Below are 22,333 nucleotides of genomic sequence, written 5' to 3'. Positions count from 1 at the left end.
TTTTAGAGCGATGGGAATCAGAGGTGAATATCCTCGTCAACAGTTGGCTGAAGCAAGGGAAGATCACACAGTCAACCCGTAATCACCTCCGTGCTTCCGGATGTCAGATCCCACGGTTTTACGGCCTACCGAAAGTGCACAAAGAAGACACACCACTGAGACCAATTGTATCCTGCTGTGGATCACCGACTTACGAGCTGTCTAAATTTGTCTCGAGACTTCTTTCTCCTCTGGTTGGCAAGACCACCCACACCGTTTCCAACAGTGTTGAATTCATAGAGAGGATTCGCACTGTATCCATCTCGCAGAATCAAGTTATGGCATCGTTCGACGTCATATCGCTCTTTACCTCCATCCCTGTGGAACTTGCCATTTCTTGTGCAAAACAACTCTTGGACAATGATAGAACCCTCAACGAAAGAACTGGTCTCACACCCGATGACATTTCCACCGCCCTCAGACTGTGCTTAACAGGGGGTGCGATCATATTTAATGACTCAGTCTACCAGCAGATACATGGCACGGCCATGGGTTCCCCGGTCAGCTCAGTCACAGCAAACATCGTGATGGAGGAGTTAGAGGGACGTGCGTTTGCACACGCACCTGATCACATCGCCTTTTGGTGTCGCTATGTTGACGATGTGTTCGTGGTCATCCCTAGAGACTCAGGTCAGCGACTTCTATCATACCTCAACTCACTATCGCCCTTCATAAAATTCACGATTGAGCTGGAGTCGAACAACTCTTTACCATACTTAGACACACTTGTCCGACGTGAAGGCACATACCTGAGGACTACAGTTTATCGTAAGCCCATGTGTGCTGGCCAGTTTACCAACTTCCGGTCAGCACACGCGCGAGGCCACCTCCTCTCCACGGCCCGAACCTTGCTTACTCGCGCCTGGACACACTCCAGCTCCGCTGATGAAAGACGCAAAGAGGTCACTAGGGTCAAAGTAGACCTTACGAGGTGTGGCTACCCCATTGACGTCCTCGACAGGTGTGATCTACAGACACGTGACATCGTGACGACCAGCTACAACACCAACAGTGACGAGCCATCCACAAGGGCATTCATCCCATACTACCCCAACCTGTCACAACAGATCGGCAGAATCCTGAGAACGCACGGAATAAAGTGCATCCAGCTCCCAGGCAGGAAACTGCGTTCTTTCATTTCCAACGTGAAAACACCTGTCCCCACCCTTCTGCAGAGCGGTTTAGTCTACCGCATCTCTTGCCGTGACTGCACTAGCTGCTACTTCGGAGAGACTGGACGTCGACTCGAGAAACGTCTCTCGGAGCACAAAAGAGCGATCCGTTTAGCGGATATAGAACACTCAGCTATCGCCGAACATGTCTGGACAACCCACCACGACATCGACCCACACCGCGATGTCGTGGTGGTAGACAGATCCCACCATTACCTAAAGCGTACCTGGTTGGAATCATTAAATATAAAATCTTCGGATAAATCCTTAAACAGGAACAGTGGTTACCAAGTCAACCCGATCACAGAGTCAGTAGTTCTGTCATTGGACAAGCGCTGGCCACGTCATCATGCGTCACAGCCACAGACGTCAACAAACAATTAAACCTCGCGTCTCACGCACCTGGCAGTGCACATCTTCATTCCAACTGCCATTCATGTATTTTAATTCTGACGAAGGCTACCATATAGCCGAAAGCTCATATATTTCTGCTTTATCTGTACGCTCTGTGTTTAAGCTACAATAAATTCCTCAATGAATCCAGAGCGCGTAGGCCTGTTTCGTTAAAATTTATAGTGGCCTCATACTACGGTTTATGGCTAAAATCACACCGGCCCCCAGCCCACAGGGATTTCCCGGGTAAGGCTTATGGCCAGTCCGCCTCTGTCGATAGAGAAAAAATATGAAATTGTGAAACGCTTTGAGCGAAATGAAAGACCGTGTGATATTGCACGTGCTACAGACCTAAATGAGGCAACGCCGAGAATTACAAAGAATGCGGAGAAAATAAAAACAACTTTCATAGCGGGAACAACTCAAAGTGTAATTAAAAGCCATTAGATTAAGACACAAGAAATGGAAGAGATGGAACGGCTGTCATCTGTTTGGATAGAAAATCAAACAAAAAACAAGTTTGCTTACGATAGAAGCAAAAGCATTAGCAATATTTTATTACATAATAAAATATGTAAGCATTTTATTCGTAAAAATACTTTTTTTTAGTATTAAAAAATACTAAAAATACTTTATTATAATATAATAAAAAATAAATATTGTTTATTTATTATATTATAATAAAAATAAAAAAATATTTTTTATTACGTATTTTAATCGTTATAAAATACTTAAGTATTTTATAACGATTAAAATTACCCGATTATTTATTGTGTTTGGTAATGTTTTGGTTCCAAATGTGTGTTCAATCTTGGGTGGTCGGCACCTAACCCCACTTTTCCCATAGGGCCTGTTGTTTATATTGCACGATTTTGCATTGCACGAGGGTTTCTAGGAACACAACTATCGTGCTATACGAGGACAGACTGTATCAAATGTTTCAGAATTTTAAATATCATTTTTATCATGTTTTTACCTGTGTTATATTGAACAGAGTGATGCTGGAGAACCTAGAGAGAATATTAATCACAAACAACCCATAAGAGCTAAAGGGATGTCCACTCAAACACAGGTTGGTCATATCCTTCAACCAGCTAATATGTTTCTAGTTGAATCATGTTTCACAGAAGATACAATATTCGGCTTCCATAATTTCAACACCTTAGTAGGGGAAAATTCATGACACTCAACAGAAGACATCAGCAGCAACTGCTCATTAATGTGTGGGCTACTATGTCAGATAGGACCCTACATGCTTACTTCCATCTTACAAGTGATGTTTACCTGCACTTCCCATAACACAGTAGTACTCAAGTTCATGAAAAGCATTACTTTTCAGCCCACCCTTGCTAATAATAATAAAGAATTAGAATTAGCAAAATAGTGCAAAGAAGCCACAGGCTTTTGACAATACTTAGTAAAAGGCTTGTTGCTGTTGTTGGGTTTAGGTGCATCAGTGACTTAGAGAATACTGCATCACTGTGTATTATGTCTGTACAAGTGTTTGTTTGTTCACAAGTTAATCTCATGTTGTGTGGGCTGAAAAAAATGGAATAACTTGAGAGGTGGTTCCCCTACTCTCTCCACCTGAGACTGCTTGATCAGGGTGTTTCATAATGTGGGCTGTACTTTTAGGATATTCAGGACCTGAAAACAATGAAAAAGGTTTATATAAAAGGGTCTGATTACAAATGGTAATAGAGCTATGGCTGTTTGAATTTTAAAAAATGGTTATATAGAGATTTCAATGGTTAAAAATAATAAAATAAGAATAAGCAAGCTTGTTTTGTTTGTCGTTTTGTTTATTTGGTTTTTAAGAGCATTAGCAACTAAGGCCAGTTTGCTCCGGGGATATGTGGTGGTCATTTCCTGACCTTTCCGCATCCTCTGTATTTGGTGATCATGGGCTCGAACCCCGGTCTAATCAAGAAGCGTGTGCTACGCACTGCTGCTCCTGCCCACCTGGCTATGGAGGTGCCAATAAGCAAGCACATATTTAGTAAATGTTTATTCATATTAAGTACATGTTTGCTTATTTTTTACTATTGAAAACTCCACAGCAATTCAACAGTTTACAGGAACACATTATGTATGCAACTTGAGAGATGCCTCTAAGTGGTTTCTACATTGATTGAGAACACTGTTTTTATTTCATGTGTAGTGAATTAACTCAGCTATATATTTGTGAAACTGTATACATGATATTTCACAACATATGGGCCACACTTTCAGGATCTATTCACGACTGGAAACCAAAGAAAAAAGTTTATATAAACAGGTGTCCAATTCTGAATGGTTATAGTGATATGGCTGTTTGAAACATAAATCTATGCACGTATTTTCCAAGGACTACACATTTAAAACGTAGAGCTACATATACACCACTGAAAAAGTTAGTGTCCATTCACGAGTCCAATGTTATATAGAAAATAATGTTAAACAAATGGTTAAAATCTAGGGGAAATGTAAGTTATTAGCTCTCAATACCTATGAATTCACATACAAGGATGATTCAAGGTTAATCTAGCCTTTTATTTATTACAAATGCACATATAAAAATCACCACACTTATAATGTCACTCCAAGGCATGAAGCTGGCAGCATAGAAAAAGCAGTAGGTTGACTGTATAACAAATTCAAGATGCTGTGCTTGAGTGTATAATCTGCTTTGAATTTTTATCGTCTATCAGCAGATACTAAATATGATATGAGGGAGGTTCAAGATTTTCCAGCAGAATGAGTCCTGTGACAGTTTTCCACACCTTCTCAATGATGTGCAAGTTGCACATCATTGAGAAGCAAATGATGTGTATAGAGCAGCTGCTTCTCAATGCATGAAGAATCTTGCTGGTTGAAGGATGTGCCTTAAATTTTTTGGATGATGGGGGATCCTTTGGGACATCAGTCTATATTTTAATTTGTCTGCTTTCAAAAATCAGTAAATCAATGCAATGAATGTTCACATCTGTGGCGGCTGTCAACTGCACATGAGCATGCAGAATGTTAACAACTTCTTCATAGCCTTCAGAAAACTTGTTGCACCAATCACACTTGCATGCGATGGCAGCTTCCTGTTGTGCACTTAGTTGTGGAGAATTTCAGCTGGATTCACTTTCTCTTTTAACAGATATTTGATGATACAGTATTATTTTGCAAGGGGGGCAACAGAATGTGACACCATCTTGTATCACTTCTAATGCACAGGGGACATGGTTATGAGTCAGTCAGTCAATGACTGACAGCAGTGTTCCCACAATTTGCCATGGAGAGTATTTAGTAATAAGTCAAGAAAATTTTTAAATGTACGAGGGCAGTTCAATAAAGAATTGCCCTGACCTAGCTCCAGAGGTGTTAGCCTGTTGATTCTTGGCACAGGTTTTAGTCCTTCTCTACATAGCCACCATGCAGATTTACACATTTATCCCATCGATGGATGAGGCTACGGATACCATTTTTGTAGAAGTGCTGAGGCTGGCCTTTGAACCATGACTCTGTTGCAGACATGAGTGTCTCGTCGTCAGGAAAGGGGGTCCCCAGAAGAAATGATTTGAGGGAAGGAAACATGAAGAAGTCTAATGGTGCAAGATCGGGTGAGTAGGCTGGATGGAGCAGTATTTCATATCCATAAGTGGTCACTAGTGTTGTTGCAATTTCAGAAGTGTGCACTGAGGCATTATCTTGAAGCATTCCCACACCTTTGGACAGCATGCCACACCTATATGTTTTGGTTTTCTCCTGTAATTTTGTGAGTAATTTGGCATAATAGGCACCTGTAATTGTTCTATCTTTTGGCAGGTAATCAGTCGTTATTACACCTTTCTCATCCCAAAACACTGTCAGCAAGACCTTTCCTACTGATGCCTGGACCCTTGCCTTCTTGGGGGATGGGGAACCATGATATTGCCATTCCAAGGACTGCTTTTTTACTTTCAGGGTCGAAATGGTGTATCCAACTTTCATCTTGGTGATTAGATGAGAGAAAAAGTATTCCTCATTTTTTTTTGGCACAGGGCTAACAACTCGTGATTTCTGTTGTCGATCAGCCTTCTGGAAACCAGTCAATAATCAGGGAATCCATCTTGCACCCAATTTTCGTAAATGGAGTTGGACATGAAGAACTGTTTCAACAGAGCTCACACTAATCTTCACGCACAGATATCCGGCGATCTTCAATGATTAACGACTCCACTTTTCTGATTGTGCTGTCATCAATGTCTGAATGGGGATGACCTGGAATGGGCTCAGATTCTACCAATGTCGGACCACACCTAAACTGTCTATGCCAGTGCTTCACAATGCCACAGGATGGGGCTTCATCCTTATATACAGCAGTCATTTCCTCGTGGATTTCTTTACGAGATTTCCCCTTCAAGAACAGATACCGGATTACAGCTCTAGCTTCAACTTTGTCCATGATGGTACTTCATCGCACGTTCAGCTTTGTAAGAGAAAAACAAATTAAGACACAGGGCTGAAATTTTACACCTTTAGTACAGAGATATGTACGATGATATTCACACAAAATATCATGACTCTGCGATATGTGGAAGTAGGTGAGGACGATTCTTTATTGAACCACCCTCATATAATGTTACCAGAAGCTTACATTATTGGGTATTTAAAACCCCAAGTGATCACATGCACTGGACTATCCTACAGGTCTAGCTCTCAATTCTGATTATCATGCAAAAATAAATATTTTAGATTTTATCTTTAAAACTTTAAGTATCATTTAGTTTATTTTTACCTGAATGGTGAGAGGTTCACTTGTAAAGGAATGAACAGTTTTGTGTGTAGTTGCAGCAAAGGTAAGGCTAGTTTGTCCAAGTGCCAAGCCTTGTATGGTGTAGAAAGCTTGATACTGATGTGATTCTAGAGGAAACTGCAGTCTATAAAGTAAATCATAATTACATTATGATATATAAATATAATAAAGTGTTTTATAACACCTTTACTTACAATTTAATAGAAACCTGCCTATAACAAAATTCCATGGGTCAAAATGTTGTGCATAACAGGATGGTTTTCAATGTACAATGTAAAAATTATGTGTATATGTTTTCAAATTAGTGTTGAAAAACAGATGTATATATCAAGTAAACAAAAGAAAAGGTATGTCATAAACAGAAGACATTTCAAAGGTCAGCTGGATAGGTAACTACATGGGTAGATACACAGATAGTTTTATTTTTTTATTTCAATTATTTGGTTGGTGTAGCAAAAACAGCTGCTGCTAATCTACGAAAATAAAGAAGAACAGATATATGTACCCTACTGATTTATATCTAAGATTTTTGTGTAATAACATTAATTAAGTTAACCACTCTTGTCACTAAAGACCCCAGCTAAATCTTTATGGCACATATAGTATATCCTCATTAATGTGATATCGTATTATTTGAAATGCAATGTATATCAAGGTCAGTACCATACCCAGACTAATAAGATAGTGTTTTGTATGCATTTTAGTAAGGATATTTTGAAATACTTTTACGATATCCAATTCAGATTTTGAATTTCAAAATCTGAATTGGGTATCGCAACTTATGGATAGCTTGTCTAAACTCAAGGACTCCCCAAGGTGGAGTCCTCTCCGGAGCATTACACTGCAGTTATTATTCCGTTTGTGCAACAGAGAGAAGACATACTCTGCTATGCCGATGATATTAAGATATATACTCAGATTAACCCCAGTGAACATCTCTCAAACATCAATAAAAAGATCAGTGAACAGTTACACAACTTAGGATCCTATCTCCATCAATTTGGCCTCCTCATTAACCCTGCCAAATCAGCCCAAATTGTCTTTTCTCTGAAGTGCCAACCCACTGAAATCCAAGCTTCTCTAGACGGCAATCCCTTTCCAGTGGTGAAGATGCATACAGACTTGGGAGTCGTCTTTCACTATAAACTGAGCTTCATCCCCCACATTGACAAGCTCATAGCAAAATTCTGTCAAATGCGCTGGACCACAAAACAACAACTGCTCCATGTTAGGGATCTGGATGTGACCCGTCGGTACATATACACCTCAGTATACTCCGTCGTATTATATGCCTCAGAAATTTGGGGGTCTGTGGCCCCTACCAATATCAAGCGCGTGTACTCTGCCCGAATATTGGCTCCTTCGTTGGATCACACAAAAACATCGTTGTCCACCCCAGCAAAGGACAACTGCGATGGCGATGTCACTTAATTTTGCCCGACTTCCAGATCTTGTATTTGAAAAATGCCTTGTTCTCACTGTCAAGATGACAACCGGAATAGTCTCGGAGCCAAGCATCTGGGAACTGTGTGGCTGGAGGATCCCTCTACCCGGACTAAGGTCAGCTCCCACGCTCACAGCTCACTATAACAGACTAGCACTCAGTGACCGCTTTCTCCCCAGGTAGATGCTCCCCACAATCCATCTCAAGTTACATATGAGTTATATAATAATATTCTTTTATTTGCTTAATATGTACTAAGGCCTCCCTGCTACACGCTTAAGTTTAAAAGTTTGAATTATCCTACTGTGCTTTATTATAGTCAAATAAGTTTGACACTGATAATGTAGCACTATCAATAAATAAAGTAGTGCTTCTCTACTGACTCTTCATTTAAGGATTTAAATCTGATTCTGATTTAAGAATTTTAGCTAAGCTGTTCTTTGATAAAACTTACGAAGAATGTATTTGAGATTTTTTCCCTACATTAATACTGCAACACGAAGGATACAATTACTCATTAATTATCATCCTTCTAATTTTTAGTTTCTAATCCAATACATCTTATTTAGCAGGATAAATCCCATCCTATTTTATCACAATTATAAATGTTTAAACATGAATAATATTCAAATGAGGGTCTTTGGCTTTCTTTTCTTTCCTGTGAAAACACAGGAAAGGAAGTCAAACAAATAACAGTTATCTTGTCGACAACTGTTATCTGTTAGTGTTGACACTTTATATAACTTTAAAATAATTTTCTATTGAACTCATATTTTAGACAGACTACAGTTTATCTATTTGCATTTAGTTTCCAAGAGCTTACTTTACAGAGATTTTTCCTGAAGAAGATATGGGACGCAAGTTCATTAGAGAAAACAATGAAGTTGGAATCCGATGCTTTTCTTCATTTAAAACTTCAACCACTGCTGTTATTGTCTTTCCCAGTTCAACCTAAAGTCAATAAAAGTATATTAAACAGTAAGTATTTTATATAATTTCCATATATTAAACTATTATAGTGTAGGGCAATCATTAAACATATACTGAATTTCAAGGTAACTTCGAAATTTTAACTTCCACCTCATCAGGGGATTTTAAAGAGGAAGTGTCATTAAGCCTGGGTTATCTAGTACTGTGGTCAATTAAACACCCTGGAACTCTTCAGAAATTAAAGTGAAAGGCTTTTCCTTATCACAGAAGTTCTGCTTATTTGCAATGATGTATCACTGGCAAATAATATCAGTTATAATAAATCTCTAAGAAAAGATATTCAGTAACGTATCCAAGTTCAACAAAATCTCTTTGTTGTTGGAGTGCATCAACAGACAAATCAATTTAAGACACATGGTATATTTAGTGTCAAGTTTTGCTTGTATCTTCTGATAAAGGAATTTTAGGATATCCTATGTTCTATACAATGACTTGCTGCTCAAATACTCCCCTTCATTAGATTTGATATACAGAGTTCCAATGATAGTTTTTCAAATTTAAATATTTATCCAACTTTAAGATATACTTCTTAAATGAGAAATGCTACTCTCCCATCCATACAATTTTATGCACATTTTTTGGCTGTGCTACTAATGCTGTGTATCAGTTAGTCTCAAGATTCTGACAATGAAAGAGAAAGCAGTGTGTTTATGGTATGCTAATTGAACCCAGGATCCAAGTGTAGTGCAAATTTAGGCATATGCATCAGGTTGTGATAAATGTATTAAAATAATCGTATGATCAATTTAAGGAATGGAAGCACTGAGAAACATAAACCTACAGGATGGCTAGGAACATTTGAGGAAACTACTGTCCACTTTTGCAAGGCAGTCCTTATGCAGTCCTAAGAAGTTAAATGCCCATGCCAATTTAAATTTGCCCCAGGCGACCTTAACCTGAGTTTTAATTCCACTTTCTTAGTTTAAGAGTACAGTACAGAACATATAAATAATGAATTGCAAACTACTGTCTTGGTATGTCAGACTGGTGGTATCGTAAGAACAGCATTACAGAAGTGTAAGTATTCATAGCTATCCATTTACTTAAATGTTAATTTATTTATTATTAATAACCAAATTAATAACTAATGTAAAATTATTTGAAACCGTTAAAACTTAATTCTTTACCTGATGGTTGCTAATAGCTATTTGTTAACTAATTCAAGACTAAACCATTACAAATAAGAAATGTGTAATCAAAATTAAAATTTACTTTATGTAAATCATATCACTATAATTTACCAGTTCTGCTGTATTTAGAGTCACTGAAGAAGTGGTACAAGAAGTATCATGAAATGTCTGAAAATAAGATATAATTCTTTATAAGAAATTAAAGGCAGATTACACTCCACGGGTTTAAGTGCTCATAATTTCACCAATTTTTAAAACCATGAAACAACTCCTGGGGAACCCTATTCCTCTGCCTGAGATCAGGTAATTACAACTCCAATTGAAGAGGCCTCTAGAAATTCTTCTAATGCATGACAAGCAGTTTAGGCACTTGTCACTCATTTATGAGACCTCTTCTGAATGTCTGATTGTTTGTTTGTTATTTGGTTTTTAGGAGCATTAGCAACTAAGGCCATATTGCTCCGGGGATATGCAGCGGTCATTCCCTGACCTTTCCGCATCCGCCGTATTTGGTGGTCACGAGCTCGAACCCTGGTCTAATCAAGAAGCGTGTGCTACACACAGCTGCTCCTGCTCACCTGGCTATGGAGGCGCCTCTGAATGTCTGAATTATAGAATATAGTTATAAGTAAATATTTTCAATTCAGAGATCATAAAACATGCAAACTTATTTACAATCAGTACTGTGTGTTAATTTTGATGGATTAGGACAAAATTATGAAAAAACAGAAAAGAAAACTAATAAAAGTCTTTATATCTAAAACAAAATGGAATACAAATTGAACAGAACACAAACAATCACTATAACAACACAATTTTTTAAACAATAAAATTTATGTTACCCATTAATAACTATAAATTTGATCAGATGAACATGGGCCCCCTCTGCAAACGTGTGTGTGTATGTGTATATATATATATACACACTAGTGTTCAAAGAAAGTGCATCACCCCTTAAAATTGTAATTGTCATCCAAATAGCGTAAGTATATGGCAATATTACTTATAGATTGCATCAGATAAGATTGACATGTGCAGGTGATGACGTAATATTGCATCAGCTGCTACTTTCAGCTATATAAGCACGCTCTGCAAGACTTACAGTCATTCCTTGCTTATGCCAGGATGACAAGTTACGTGCAGTTGACGCCATGAAGAAAGAGTACTACTGTTGCTTTACGTGAGGAAGGATGTTCTTCCTGTCATATTGCTTATAGAGTGTCTTGTAATCAGTTGACAGTGAGTAGATTTCTCTCCAAACTCAAGAATATTGGTTCTGCCGATAGGAAAAAAGGAACCGGACGCAAACGAGTCTCTACGCCAAAATATGACTGTGTTTTGAAGCACTTATGCCTTAAAAACCGTAAAGTCTCTTTGTCTGAGCTGAAAAGAGAATGGGAAGAACATACAGGAGGGGTAGCAAGTGCAGTAACAGTCAGAAGATGCCTCTTCAAAAATGGAGTTGCATCCTAAGAAGAAGCCCTTCCTCACAAAAAAAGAAAAAGGCTCGATTAATTTGGTGTAAGGAGCATGTCAAACGACCCCCGAGCAGTGGAAGTCAATTATTTTCTCAGATGAGAAGAAATTCAACCTGCATGGCTCTGATGGGAGACAAACGATTCACCGTAGACGTGGTGATGGTGAAGAATACCATCCAGACTGTACGGTGTCTACAGTGAAATTCCCTACCAGCCAAATGATATGGGTGTGGTGTGCATTTCGTATCACCTGCAGTTTATAAAAGGTTCCATAAATGCTAATGGATACCTGGCTATATTGAAGGAAAATTGATTTGCCTTCGATATAGCCAGGTATCCATTGGCATTTTGCCTTCAAATTGTTGGCAGCAATTTGAAGGCAAATTGCTGCCAACCATTAGAGACTATTTCAACCTGCCAAGTAACTGCATCTTTCAGGATGACTCTGCTCCTTGTCATCGGGCGAAAAGTGTAAGTAGGCACTTCTATAGTTACTTTAGCTTCATTTCTGCATTACAGGTTCGACATTAATGTGTTTACATTTGTTACAAGTGAAAAAATGGTTGGAAGAATGGTCCATTACAACTGTTAGCTGGCCAGGAAACAGCCCGGACCTGAATCCTATAGAGAAATTTTGGCATCGTGTGGAATCTGCAGTTGTCAGAAAGAAACCAAAGACCCTTTGTGAACTTTAGGAAGCTATGAACTATCAGTTGATTATCTTCAGAAATTGATCTTGTCAATGCCTCAATGGTGTGCTGCTGTCATCAGGGCCAGAGGCAGTTCAACTAAATATTAGTTTGCACCTGCTGAACTTTTCATTTTGTTTTTCATTTAAAATGATAAACTGAAGCAAACTGAGGGCTTCTGATGACATTTCAGCCATAATTGTCGTGTTTACCAAAACTATTGTAAAAAGGTTGCAAATGCTCATTTTGGAATATTTTGAGAGGACCTGTCAAATATTACTTAGCTTTGCCTTAACTATCAATAAATATCTTTTGTTTATATTTCTATTTGTGATGCTAGTCATTAATGTAACATACCATTGCGAAAAAGGGTTAGAAATGTGAAATTCCTAAGTTGCACTTTCTTTGAACACCAGTGTGTGTGTGTGTGTGTGTGTGTGTGTGTGTGTGTGTGTGTGTGTGTATATATATATATATATATATATATTTTTTTTTTTGAAGTAATTTGAAATGTTCCATTGAATAAAGGTTCTGCTGTAATGCATTTCATAACATATTGGTCTTCATTTCTTTAAAATTCATAAACATTTTTATAATTCCTTGTCATAATTAGCAAATTTAATAAGAGTATTAAGGCAAAGTTCAGAGGCCTTTGTGTAGCTTAACACCTCTTCATTACACCATTTTCCCCCCTTCATTTCCCACTTCACCTAGAGATTTTCCCCTTGAAATGCTGTTGCCATTTAATTTGCTTCTAACCACATTCTTACAACACATTCTGATATTATTTTTGATTACAACTAAATAAATACGAACATTATCATTATGTAATAGCTTTTTCAATGCACTTATTAATGTACTCTGCTTTATTTCATTCCAATTTGCATCCCAGTTGTAAGTGGTGTACTTTATGTTAAATGATTAAATTTTTCCTTTTTAATATTGGTTATTTTCTTCCTCTTTTTGGAATTGTCAAAAACACTTAAGGAAACTGTTGAACACTCTTCAACCTAAAAGTTTACAGCAGAGCATAACTTGACTCCATTAATGCTTGATAAAATTTCAGTAGAAGGATATGCAGGAGGATATGAAGGATATCAAACAATAAAAATGTCTTTCATGTTCTCATTTGCATTTAATTTTTCCTTTCAAATTTTACTCTTTTTAAAAAGTGATTGTGAATCCATTCTGAAAGAAATAGCTTTGGAAACATAACACTGAATGATCATATTTTAATAATCTGTCTCGTCTCCTACTTTTAAAAAACAAATAAATTTTATACAAATGCAATGTGCACCTCCTCTGTTACATTTTATGAAGAGAAAACGTGATTTGGAATTTTTTTGAACATTTTTTATGTTAAAATAAAACTGAAAACTTACCTACTTCTTAAAACATTCCCATGAAAAACAAGCAATCTAGGACAGTCATTCCTTCATATTACAAATGAATATAACATACAGTCAACTCAAAAGAAACGATTTTGCATTTCTGTTTCAAAGTTCTTTTAAGTAATACACCAGAAGGTGTATTACTTAAAACTGTGCAATATTTAATTATGTGCTTCTAGACTAACATTCAACCAAGTTTATTAAAATAAGCTGCAGTGATATCTTTACAATTTAATTAATCATATATACATGTTAAAAATAATATCGAGTAAATTTTTAAACTGTGTCAAAACATTACATAATCAAATAACCATATAAATAATTGTATGTACTGATAAAATAAAAATAAAGAAAAAGAAACAGATTTATCAATGAAAGTGCAAATAAAATGGTGCAGTTTCTGAACCCTACCTTGTTTACTGTGTCTACATTAATTGATGAAACAGAGTATATCTGAATCTGTGATATGGCTGGTGACTTTGTTTCCAAACAAAGATCAAACAGGGTGATAACTAAGTTGCCTACCTCAGCAGGAGTAATCTATTTCAAAAGAAATGTTCAACAAATTACTTCAGAAAAAATTTGTTATTGTTTTAATGAAGAAAATTACATGAAAATTACATTCATCTTCAAAATTTAAACATAAAACCCCCACTTAAAAATCTTCCCTACAATATCTATGCTACAGAATGCAATCATTTAAACTTGGATTTTTTATAGCAAGTTTGAAGAGGGGAAAAAACAGGCAGCCATGAGCAACTAGCCTGGCCATAATATGAAAAAAAAAAAAAAAAGTTTCTCTTATCAAGTAAGATTTAAACATAGATCTTTCCCACGTAGAGCAAAAAATTTTGATTATAACCATTGTGCTCGCTATGAAGCTGCAATGGTAATTAAACCTCAGACCTTTGCAAAAGGAAATAAGAACATGGTACCTGTCTGGTAATGTTCCCAAAAGAAATAAAGTAAGGAACTAAGGGTGTGTTCCCAAAAGAAATAAAGTAAGGAACTAAGGGTGTGGTCAGATATCACTCTTCACTGACATACTGACGATGAGGTCCTCAATGTCTATATTCTTAGTGCAATCAAAAATAGTGTAATTTAATGAATGCCAACACAACTCTTCACCAAAGTATGCTTTAAGGAACGATTTCTTAAGATAACCAAATTGAGCAAATAAATTCACATTATGAGTTTCAACAAATTAATTTTATACTGTTTTTGTGCATGTATGGGGGGTGGAAATCAGCAAAGCTTTAACTTTCAGCTGTATCTCTTTGAACTTTTTAAATAAAGTTTAATTTTTGTATGTTGAAAAAGATTTTAATATCATCATGAAAATTTAATATCATTGGGTTTTCTTTTAGCATTAGCATTAGTAGAGGCATTTGATGCAAGAAAGCAAGCTTATGCAGCATCAGCCAAAAAAAAAAAAAAAAAAAAAAAATTTGTTTACTCTTGGGAGGAAAAATCATTAACATTAGCAGTTTAGTAATTTTTATCACCCACAAAAATGGACAAAATAATGGAAATACCTGTGATAAGAGTTACAGGTATGTACTAATATGGTGTTGGGCCATCCTTTGCTTTTAAAACGTCTTGTATCCTGCATGGAACAGATTGTATTCTACATGGATCTTTTAAGTAATGAAAGAGGAATACTGGACTATTCTTCATTAAGGAATGTTTGAAGCTCCTTGAGTAATGAAGGTGAAAGAAATCTGCTTCTCACTCTCCTCTCCAAATATGCACACAATGGCTCAATAATTGCTTATTGATTGCTTCACAATCGTGGTGATTGTGAAGACCATGGGAGATGCTTAGCCACAGTTTCCTGCTCCCCACACTAAGTTCGGACACATCTGGATGTGTGTGAATTGGAGCATTATTATCTTGAAACATGGCATCATTTGTGGGAGAAACAACTTTTGCACCATGGGATGAACCTAGTCACTCAGGATATCAAGGTAATCAATGGCAGTAATTTGATATGACCTAATGTTGAGCGCCTCCGTAGCCAGGTGGGCATGAGCAGCAGTGCATAGCACACGCTTCTTGATTAGACCGGTGTTCGAGCTCGTGCCACCAAATACGGAGGATGCGGAAATGTCAGGGAATGACCACCGCATATCCCCGGAGCAATATGGCCTTAGTTGCTAATGTTACTAAAAACAAAATAACAACAACCTAATGTTGATAGGGATGATGATGAGACCTAATGAATACCAAGATATTGCTGCTCAAATCATTGTTGAGCAAGGGTCTCCTTCACGTTTGATATTTGGCACAAGACAATCAGGATGATGTGCTTCTTTGGCATTTGCCAAATGTAAACTCTTCCTGATGTTGAAAAAAGTGTGAATGATGATTCGTCTGAAAATATGATGTTTCAAATCATCAAGAGTGTAATGTTTTTGCTTCTTACACTATTACATCAATAACAAGTGGCTTGACAATAGTGGCTCTGCAATAAATTGCAGCTTTATGAAGTTCTTGCTGAACTGTTTGCTGACATCCACATTAAGTTCTGCAGTTATTTTTGAGACAGTAGTTTTATGTTTTTGGCTATAATCCTTTTCAGTGTCCAGTGATCTCTTTCAGTCAGCTTCGATTTTCTGCCACAATTCATCCTAATAGATTTTTTTTTTTTTTCCATACTTGGTAAATGCAGACATCATTTTTGGTACAGTTGCACCAAATAAATTAAACAAATCAGCAGTTTTAGTCACCTATGCCCCTGCTAAAGTCATGATTTAATCCGTTGTGGAACCTGTGGAATGTTTTCCAAGGTCGACCTGGTGACTAATCCTACCTCACCTGGGGATTCTTTTCTTTGTGATCGATGTAAGGAGTGCACCGAACTTAAATTACAATTTGGTGCACTGATGGAACAATTTGAGTCCCTGAAAAAACGAGTGCTTGCCCTCGAAAATAATGCTTCTGGGAGCTCGTCAGGGACTCAAAACTCCAGCAATCTACCAAGTGATGCACACCCGATTCGAGCCTCAAAACAGAAAAACCAAGTGCAAACTACCCTGGTTAGAAAGGACATTGTTTTATTAGGAGACTCCATTGTCAGGGAAACGGGGAATATTTTTTGTAATAGAGATAGGTGGAGCAGAACCAGGGTATGTCTGCCGGGAGCAACTATTGATGATGTCACCAACAGACTGTCAGATTTTAAAGGGGGTAAAGAAAATATTATTATTCATGTGGGGACAAACGATATTAAACGTACACGATCTGACGATTTGTTGGAAAAATACAGGACCATGCTGAGGAAATGTCGCGAGCTAGGCCATAATGTCTATGTGTCTGCAATTCTGCCCAGACACGATAGGAGGGATTATATGTTAAGAGCCTTGTGGATTAACTCAAGACTTGAAGGAATCTGCAAGGCTTTAGGGGGTAAATTTCTATCAGCATGGCCCACACTTGTAGGTAGAAGGAATTTGTTTTGTAGAGACGGGATACACTTAAACAAAGGTGGTGCAAAAGTTTTTGCCAGTATTATTGAGGATACCTTAAAGGCTCAGGGAAACTGCTAGTTAGGGGGGATGTGGGTAATACTGACACGCGTTTATCTGATAATATTGGTCAATGTAACTCTTGCACATACCTTAAGAGTTCTTATCTGTTACCCCAACTGGACGTATTATCTAGATATTCTGGGGGCAAAGACGTTTCACGTGAGCAGGTAGCTAATATCAGGGAAGAGAGCCTAAAAAACTTCAAGGGTTGTGTTAGGGTTGTTAAATATACAAGAACAGTAAATCTTAATTGTTTATACAGTAACGTTAGAAGTGTCGTCAATAAAATGAGCGAATTCGAACTGCTGGTTAAAACAAGTAACGCGGACATAATAGGGCTTACGGAGACGTGGTGCCACCCGGAAATTGGGGATGATGAGTTTCATTACGGCTTGTATAATGTATTTAGGAAGGATAGAGTAGATAGAAGGGGTGGTGGGGTAATGCTTCTTATCAGAAGCAGCCTGAGTGCGACGATAGCTTTCCCAGATTCAGACATTTCACATGCTAGTATAGAGTCTGTATGGTGTGAGATAGTTGGAAACAAAGGTACAATGCGAGTAGGCGTAATCTACAGACCAGGTGATTGTGAAGACTATGACAAAAGCCTCTACATGCAAATGGAATGGGCAAGTAAGCGTCAATGCCTTATTATGGGTGATTTCAATTTGCCTCTAATTGATTGGAGTAAATGGGAAGGAAACTCGACATGGGGAACAAAATTTTTAAATCAACTAGATGACTGTTATTTGTATCAACATGTCAGGGAAAGTACTAGAGAAAAGAATATCCTAGACCTCATCATCACACATGAATCAGATGACATAACAGGGCTGACAGTAGAGGAACCAGTAGCAGGAAGTGATCACGGAGTTCTACGGTGGATGATGACGAGAGAGGTAGCAGAAGTAAAAGGCAAAGGAATGGGTTTTAATTTCAGAAAAGGAAATTACGATGCCTTAAGGTACTACATGGCCTCTATTAACTGGGTAGATATCGCACAGAGAATGAATACAATTGAACTGTGGTACGCTTTTAAAACATTAATCACAGATGCCTTGAATGCGTATATACCATTAAAAAAATACTCCACGAGAAGGGTTCCAAGTTGGATGAATAGTGAAGTTGCCACATTACTTGAGCAGAAAAAGGTGGCATGGAAACGTTACAGAGCAATAAAAAGTACTGAAGCCTATAACAGCTACAAGGTGGTGTGTAATAGAGCCACAGAAAAGGTTCGACAGGCAAAGGCAGTTTATGAGAAATCACTAGCAAACAGAGCAAAGAGGGGGGATAAAGAATTCTTCACATATATAAATGCCAAGAAGAGCAGGACAAACCAGATCGGACCTTTACGTAAGGGAAAGGGGATAGTAATAAATACACCAGCTGCCGTTGCAGATGAACTCAACAGTTATTTTGCATCGATATTTACAAATGAAAAGCCTTTTGTGGCAATGGGAAATTGTGGGAGCGAAGTTAAAAAATATGTAATTAATGATATTGAAATTTCGCAAGATTATTTAATGAAAAAACTTTCAAGCCTACAGACTAGTAAGGCTCCTGGAGTTGATGGAATATACCCTATAATCTTGAGAGAGGCGGCAAGCGAGTGCATTGAACCACTGAGGCTGGTTATGCGAGCATCACTAGACTCTGGGGAGATTCCCTTGGATTGGAAAAGTGCAAATGTATCTCCCATACATAAGGGTGGCTCTAAAAGTGAAGTGGGAAATTATCGACCTGTCAGTCTGACTTCAGTAGTAGGGAAAATCATGGAGGCATTGATCAAGGGTGGAATTCAGGATCATTTGGATAGAATTGAAATTCTCAAGGATACTCAGCATGGTTTTGTAAAGGGAAAATCATGTTTAACAAATCTGGTTCGCTATTTCGAAAGGGTCACTCACGAGCTGGATTTAGGGAATAATTTCGACATTGTTTATTTAGATTTCAGCAAAGCTTTTGACTCAGTCCCACATGAGCGGTTGCTTTATAAGCTGGAACAGGTTGGAATCACTGGGAACATCCTTAGATGGATAGAAGGATGGCTTCAGGGCAGGAGGCAGAGGGTTGTGATAAATGGCTATTCCTCAGATTGGGTTGATGTAAGAAGTGGGGTTCCCCAAGGATCAGTATTAGGACCACTGTTGTTTTTAATTTTCATAAACGACATTGATGAAGGGATAGAGGGCGTGATGTCTAAATTTGCAGATGATGTTAAAATTGGTAGAGTAGTTAATGATCACTGTCAAGCTGAGCTTCTTCAGAGAGACCTAGATAGACTTCAAGAATGGTCAGAAAAATGGCAGCTGTGCTTTAATCCAACAAAGTGTAAGGTATTACACCTGGGAAACAGTAATCCCAAAATAACTTATTCACTTGGTGGAGTTCAACTAAACCCAGTACTGGAGGAAAGGGACTTGGGTGTTACGATACGGTCAGACATGAAATTCTCTGAGCATTGTAAACAGGTTGCAAGGAAGGCCCATGGTGTCCTATCGATGATCTATCGAACTTTTGCAAGTAGAGATAGGGACGTGATAATCCCATTATATAAGGCCTATGTTAGACCACACTTGGAATACTGTGTTCAAGTATGGAGACCGCACCTAAAGAAAGACATCGAGCTTCTTGAAAGGGTGCAAAGAAGGGTAACTCGCCTGGTGAGATCGGCAAAAGGGCGTCCTTATGAAGAAAGACTTCGAATATGTGGGTTGCAGAGTTTGGAAACTAGACACCTTAGAGGAGATTTGATTGAGGTGTTTAAGGCTCTGAGAGGCATCAGTAAAATGAATGAGGACAAAATTTTCAAGATTATAAATGATGCTAGAACTAGGGGACATAAATTCAAGTTACGTGGGGAAATGTTTAGATTGGACTGCAGGAAGTTTTATTTTAGCCAGCGAGTTATAAATTACTGGAATAAGTTGCCTTCATGGGTGGTAGAGGCCGACAGTTTGGGGAAATTCAAAGGTCATCTGGATAGTACTTTCGGGTAAGGGAAGCGCATAGGATGATAGGATTAATTTCCTTTTTATTTAATTTTTAATTTCATTTTATTATTTTTATTTATTTATTAATTATTATTATTTATTTATTTAATTTTTGTTTTTATCATTGTTTTGTTCGGATTTTTTTTTTTTTTTTTTTTTTTGGCTGGTGCAGCATAAGCCATAGGCTTTCTTGCACCATACGGCCGTTACTAATACTAATACTAATACTAATACTAAACGCGCACCATCAATTTTATCTCTTTGGAATTCAGACAGGTTGGTAATTTTTTCATGTACCTTTTTATATCATCACCTCTAAATGAACATCAATTCTTATTGTGTTTCCACCTGCAAGAAACAAAAAAAAAAAAAAAAAAATCACTGCACATTCATAAATACACCATACAGTCACTGCAAAAACTACTACCTACTTTCATATCAGTAGTTCCATTATTTTGTCCACCCCTGTACATAACTGATATTAAATGTATTTTTTTATACAGGTTTGACACTAATTTTTGAGTTTGGTCCAGTCATTAGTGGCTAGTTGTGCATTATCTGTAGTTTGTTAATTACATGTGATGAAGAGTCCAACAATGACCATCTGTCATTCACTGAAAGTTCAGGCAAATACTATTACACTTTTTACATATATGGTTTTACCAACTAGGTATACAAGGCAGCTCTGAAACACACTGCTCATATGTAATAAGTTAAGAGCATTGCTTGAAATAAGAGTCTCATTATGAAAGGATATCTATATTTGCACGTGCTGTAATTTATTAAATAATTAAGCTGCAAAGTTTCCTTGTTTATGTTGGTGTGAACATAGTGTTACTAAGATGGTGATTGTATAGGAGATAGCTCATGCATATTATGCTATATGGGATACAAATCTGCTGTGATTGCTGCATAATGTAATTTTCATCACAAATAGTAGAGATCTTCCTGACCACAAAGCTCTTGGGAGAGGGAACTCTTACAAGGAGCTGGAGGAGCAAGCTAGCATTTGCATGTCCCAGCTGATAACCTGGGCAGATCTGCATAAGCTTAAAGTTTCTGAACACAAATCAGTGGCCGTGTTGCTGAGGGGGCGTCTCAGCTGGACGTGGCCGCCTGTTTGTCGCTCTGGGGGTTTCTCTCTTTGAGTGGGACAGAAAGTCCTTTAGTTGGGAGTTTTCCTGGAGGAGTCGCTCTGACGTGTTTGGCGCATGCCAAGTACTTGTGGAAGAAGTTGAGGTGGATATATGCAAAGCTTCAGCGATCACCCACGTAGAATGGGGTATTAAGGGAGGGCCCTCCACCTCCTTTATGATAACATATTTGTCCCAATCTTGACATATGTGGCTGCAGCTTGGGGAGGGTGAGTCAAGCACTCGCATGTCCATTGTATCCTTCTCTCAGCACAGAGGTTGGCTCTTCTGGGTATAACCAAGACATGTAGGACTGTAGCTACTGATGCTTTATGTGTATTAGCTGGCAAGTTGCCGGCTGATTTCCAGGTAGCTCAGGCCCACCTAAGATACTGCTTGAAGAGAAAGATTCCTAGACTGGTATTTGTTGTCAAGTTGTGCCAGCAGACGTGGCCTTTAACATAACTGCTGAGTGGAGGAGGATAGGTGATGAAATGTTGACCATTTAGCAGAATCAATGGGACACATTCTGAAAAAGGCAAACATTTATATGCTTTTGCCCCCTCCATTTGTACCATGAGCTGGCACAGAGCCTAGGTCTGGTTTGGACTAGCTGTCTGCTGGTCCTGACTGGACATGAGCTGAAATCGAGGTTGCTCCAGTTGGGGTTAGCGATCTCAGACTTATTGCTCTTGTGGTGAGCCTGAAACGGGTATTCACATTGTGCTGAACTGTCCACAGCACTCTGACCTCCAAGTGAAGTTGGAGGGACGGGTGCTTGCTCCCTCCAGATCCACTCTGGTGGAGTTATATAATGATTTAACAAGGTTTGATAGATTTGTAAAATTTGTTAAAGATGTGTTTGTACATTGACGACTGGTCAATGGTTAATGTCAAGATTAATCTAATATGTTATGATGTTGATGACATCATAGAATCACTAGATAGGGCGACCTACCTCCTTGTGGTGGGAACAGAAACTCGTGGTGGGGGTAGAGATGCCATACCCGCTGTGAGGCTAAATGGTCATTCTATCTTAGTCAATTGCCATTAGAACGTTGACTTGTGGTAAATATACCAATAACATTGTTGATTAACAATACTAACCTTGGTTATCAATGAAAGAAACAAGTCAAAGACCAATGTATTAGTTGCATATGTGTGGAAGCACAGAAGGCAACTA

At 38.0% G+C, this 22,333-nt stretch overlaps 1 protein-coding gene across 1 annotated transcript in view; it reads right to left on the bottom strand.

The window, feature by feature from the left end:
* LOC150086504 (nuclear pore membrane glycoprotein 210-like) overlaps positions 1 to 22,333 on the bottom strand; it is a 185,977-nt gene that overhangs the window by 40,315 nt on the left and 123,329 nt on the right. Inside the window, exons 24-26 of the mRNA XM_090372185.1 lie at positions 13,903 to 14,031; positions 8,637 to 8,764; positions 6,352 to 6,493 (exon numbers count right to left, since the gene is read on the bottom strand). Coding sequence (XP_090228311.1) covers positions 6,352 to 6,493; positions 8,637 to 8,764; positions 13,903 to 14,031 — 399 coding nt within the window. The remainder of the gene's footprint in view (positions 1 to 6,351; positions 6,494 to 8,636; positions 8,765 to 13,902; positions 14,032 to 22,333) is intronic.

This window comes from Mastigoproctus giganteus, chromosome 4 (assembly GCF_048544385.1).
Source record: "Mastigoproctus giganteus isolate SK-2022 chromosome 4, ASM4854438v1, whole genome shotgun sequence".
NCBI lineage: Eukaryota > Metazoa > Arthropoda > Arachnida > Uropygi > Thelyphonidae > Mastigoproctus > Mastigoproctus giganteus.
The sequence above is the reverse complement of the archived record's forward strand: the minus strand, read 5'-3'. Positions and strand labels throughout refer to the sequence as shown.